This window comes from Arachis ipaensis, chromosome B05 (genome assembly GCF_000816755.2).
Source record: "Arachis ipaensis cultivar K30076 chromosome B05, Araip1.1, whole genome shotgun sequence".
In the NCBI taxonomy this organism is placed as follows: domain Eukaryota; kingdom Viridiplantae; phylum Streptophyta; class Magnoliopsida; order Fabales; family Fabaceae; genus Arachis; species Arachis ipaensis.
The window spans coordinates 114,025,454-114,029,916 of NC_029789.2; the positions used below are offsets into that span (position 1 = coordinate 114,025,454).

General features: G+C 42.6%; 1 protein-coding gene across 1 annotated transcript; it reads left to right on the plus strand.

The window, feature by feature from the left end:
- LOC107640906 lies at window positions 701-4,157 on the plus strand. The gene is made up of 4 exons (XM_016344409.1): window positions 701-931; window positions 1,961-3,097; window positions 3,463-3,680; window positions 3,776-4,157. The coding sequence occupies exons 1-4, from the start codon at window positions 701-703 to the stop codon at window positions 4,155-4,157; spliced, it is 1,968 nt and encodes a 655-aa protein (XP_016199895.1).

The following is a 4,463-nucleotide window of genomic DNA, read 5'->3' on the forward strand; positions in this document are numbered from 1 at the left end:
TCCACTAAGTTAATTAGTGAGGTGGCGAGGACTTATGGATTAGGATTGATGTAGCTCATTTGATTTTCCTTTACTTGTTAGAGGATGATTTAATGGGATTGATCCTTGCAATTATCATATTGTGGTTAGTGACAAGGATAAAGATCCTTAACCATCAACCCTAAAATTAGGCTCATGTATCTATCAAAATTTACCACCAACCTCTACCTCTAATGTTCAATGCTCAAGCTCTAGTGCACTACCTTCTCAACCTTTACCCAACCCCAAGGGTGGCATCAATGCCATCACCTTGAGGTCCGGCACCAAATTGTAAGAGAGGAGTCCCAATGAGCTAATCCCAAGAGGAGTCACTCAAGATGAGGATGTTGTTGAGGTAGAAGAAATTGAAGAGGAGGATGAGGCCCAAGAGGTAGTTGAAGAAGTGATTGCTCAACCAAGGGGTGGAATTCCTAAGGATGGAAATGTCTTGCAAGAAGCTACTCCAATTCCATTTCCCACATTGGCAAGGAAGCCCAAGAAGCAAGTGGAGCTAGATCCCAAGATGGTGGAGATATTTAAGAAAGTTGAGGTAACCATTCCTCTCTTTGATGCTATTCGCCAAGTCCCTAAATATGCCAAGTTTCTAAAGGATTTATGCATGAACAAGGAGAAGATCCATGATTTAGAAACTATGCTATTGGAAAGCTCAATTTCTGCTCTAATGGGTGGTATGCCGGAGAAGTGTGGTGACCCCGGTCCTTGCCTAGTCACTTGCACTATAGACGGGGTGCAATTTGTTGATTGCATGTATGATCTAGGCGCTTGTGTGAGCATTATGCCTTTGTCTGTTTATGAGGTCTTGAAGCTTCCACCGTTGAAATGGTCGGCCGTCCGGTTTGTTTTGGCGGATAAAAGCATAATTTCTGTAGTTGGCATTGCGGAGGATGTTCTAGTGAGTATAAAAGGGTTAGTCTTTGCAATTGATTTCCATATTCTTGAGATTCCCCCTAGTGACTCCGGAAGGACATCACCTATCTTGCTTGGGAGGCCTTTTTTGAAGACCTCATTAGACATCCACCGGAGGACCATTCTATCTTCTGATGTGATATGATTGATAATGTGGTGGCCGAAGTCCACCGTGATAGTCTTGATGGAAAGAGTATGATTCAAGACCCAAGTGTGGGGAGTTCCCATCTATGTGAAGAAGACACCTTACCACCTCCGGTGCTACTGGATGATCAAGTGCCAAGTCATGAACCAAGTGTGGATTTGAAACCACTTCCACCCCCACCTAAAATATGCATTTCTTGAAGAGAATCAAAAGCTCCCGGTGATTATTACAAAGGAGCTTACCTCCCAACAAGAGGAGAGGTTGCTTCATGTCTTGAGGAGAAACAAGAGGGCTATTGGGTGGAGTCTGGCAAACTTAGTTGGCATAAGCCCTCAAGTATGTGAACACCGCATTTTCCTAGAAGAAGGAGCCAAACCCATTCGAAAATCTCAAAGGTGTCTAAATCCTACCATTCTAGAGGTTGTGAAGAAGGAGGTCACCCGGTTGTTAGAAGCCAACATTATTTATCCGATTTCGGATAGTGAGTGGGTGAGCCCCGTGCAAGTGGTTCCAAAGAAATATGGTGTTACTATAATCAAGAATGAGAATGGGGAGCTTATAGTCACAAGGGTCCAAAACTCATGGATGGTCTGTGTCGACTATAGGCGCTTGAACTTGGCCACTAGGAAGGATCACTTTCCGTTGCCATTCATCGATCAGATGCTTGATCGCTTGTGTGGTAAATCTCATTACTGTTTCCTAGATGGCTACTCTGGTTATTTCCAAATCTATATTGCTCTAGAAGACTAAGAGAAAACCACTTTCATATGTCCCTTCGGAACATATGCATATAAAAGAATGCCATTTGGCTTGTGCAACGCACCGGCTACGTTCCAAAGGTGTATGATGAGTATATTTGCGGATCTTCAGGAGCATTGCATGGAGGTGTTTATGGACGATTTTAGTGTTTATGGGGACTCCTTTGACCTTTGTTTGGATAACCTTGCAAAAGTATTAGAGAGGTTTATTAACTCAAACCTTGTGCTCAACTTTGAAAAATGCCACTTTATGGTGAGACAAGGTATTGTTTTAGGTCACATCGTCTCTAATGATGGTATTTCTGTTGATCCGATAAAGGTCGATGTTATTTTTAGTTTGCCTTACCCCTCTTCTGTGAGGAAAGTCCGTGCTTTTCTTGGTCAAGCAGGTTTCTACCGGTGTTTCATCAAGGACTTTAGTAAGGTGGCATTACCTCTCTCTCGGTTGTTGCAAAGAGATGTGGAATTTGATTTGAATGAAGAGTGCATGGAGGCATTTGACAAGCTAAAGATTTCCTTGACCCAAGCTCCTATTGTGAGAAGGCTTGACTGGAGTAGGTCATTCGAGATCATGTGTGATGCATCAAACTATGCGGTGAGAGCGGCGCTAGCTCAGCACGAGGGTAAAAATCCTTATGTCATTGCCTATGCCTCTAAGACTTTAGATGGAGCCCAGTCTAACTATACTACCACCGAGAAGGAATTGTTAGCAATTGTCTTTGCCTTGGATAAATTCCGGGCTTATTTACTTAGCTCTAAGGTGGTAGTATATTTGGACCATATGGCGTTGAAGTATTTGTTGGCCAAGAGAGAATCGAAACCAAGGTTGATCCGATGGGTATTGCTTTTGCAAGAATTTGACCTAGAGATCAAAGATAGGAATGGTTCTCAAAATTTAGTGGCGGACCACTTGAGTCGCCTAGAGCACACAACGGGCGATTCCACTCCTATCAATAATACATTTCCTCTTGAGGGCTTGCTAGCAATATCCGAGGTGATCCCTTGGTATGCACCCATTGCTAATTACTTTGTTGCTCGCACCCTTCCTCTCGATTTTTCTCAACATCAAAAGGATAAGCTCAAAAGCAAATCCAAATATTATGTATGGGATGACCCATATTTGTGGCGATGTGGTGCCGATCAAATAATTAGGAGGTGTATACCACAATCCGAGTTTCAATCTATTTTGGAGGCTTGCCACTTTTCTGAGGGTAGCGGCCACTTTGGTCCTCAAAGAACTTCTAGAAAGGTCTTAGACTGCGGATTTTGGTGGCCTACACTTTTCAAGGATGCATCTCTCTTTTGTATCTCTTGTCCACAATGCCTTAGGTTTGGAAATATCTCCAAGAAGAATGAGATACCCCAACAAACAATGTTGTTTTGCAAAATTTTTTATGTTTGGGGTATTGACTTCATGGGTCCTTTTCCAAACTCTAATAGTTTCATATATATTCTGCTAGCTGTTGACTATGTTTCCAAGTGGGTGGAGGTGATTCCCACCTGAACTGATGATACTAATATGGTTCTTTCTTTTGTTCGGAATAACATCATTTGCCGCTTTGGATCACCACGAGCAATCGTGAGTGATCAAGGCTCTCATTTTTGTAACAAAAGGATGACAGGGCTGATGAAGAAGTATGGCATCATTCACAAGGTGGCCAGGCATACCACCCCCAAACAAATGGCCAAGCCGAAGTCTCTAACCGGGAAATCAAGCGCATATTGGAAAAGATTGTGAAGCATTATAGGAGGGATTGGAGTTCTAAGCTCGGAGATGCGCTTTGGGCTTACCGGACGGCTTATAAGGCACCAATTGGTATGGGCCTGTTCCGGTTAGTCTATGGGAAGGCTTGCCATCTCCCGGTGGAGGTAGAACATAAGGCGTATTGGGCCTTAAAAAAATGCAACTCAGTATTTGGGGGGCCAGAGTCGAAAGGAAGTTACAGTTGGTGGAGCTTGAGTGTCTTCGATTGGAAGCCTATGAGAATTCAAGGCTCTACAAAGAGAGAATAAAGGCAGTGCATGATAAAAACATCAAAAGGAGAGAGTTTAGAGCTAGGGAGCTAGTCCTCCTTTATAACTCTAGGTTAAGATTGGTGCCAGGCAAGTTAAGATCAAGGTGGGAAGGTCCTTATAGAGTGGAGAAAGCTGAGCCATATGGGGTCTTACACCTGAGTCACCCTTCAAGCCCCAAAATCTTCAAAGTTAATGGTCATCGTCTAAAGCTTTATCATAGAGAGAAGATGAAAAGCAACAAAGAGGTTGAGGTGTTCCTTCTTGAGGACACACCCAAAGGCGAAGAGTTCTGAGCTCATGACCGTCTAACTTAAGGACGTTAAAGAAAAGTGTTAGGTGGGAGACACCCCACCATGGTATGATCTTCCATTGTACATAGTTGCTTGCTTATAGCCTTTAGAGTCATTGTGAATTTGGTAATTGTTTGATTTTGTGAATTTTTTCAACATGCTTGATTTTGTTTCATCATTATTAAGATGCTCATGAGGATTTCATTGATTTTGGTGGTTGAATTGGGATGTTGAGAAAATGCTTAATCTTGAGTGTTACATAAAATTTTGGGTGTTTTTGACCCTTTTTAGCATGCATTACTACCAATT

Excerpts from the sequence above, each read along its gene's own strand:
- LOC107640906 (XM_016344409.1), top strand. The coding sequence starts at position 701 with ATGGGTGGTATGCCGGAGAAGTGTGGTGACCCCGGTCCTTGCCTAGTC. Across the intron at positions 932-1,960 it reads GCATTGCGGAGGATGTTCTA|GAGCATTGCATGGAGGTGTT; the intron begins GTGAGTATAAAA and ends GCGGATCTTCAG. Across the intron at positions 3,681-3,775 it reads ATTGGTATGGGCCTGTTCCG|AGTCGAAAGGAAGTTACAGT; the intron begins GTTAGTCTATGG and ends TTGGGGGGCCAG.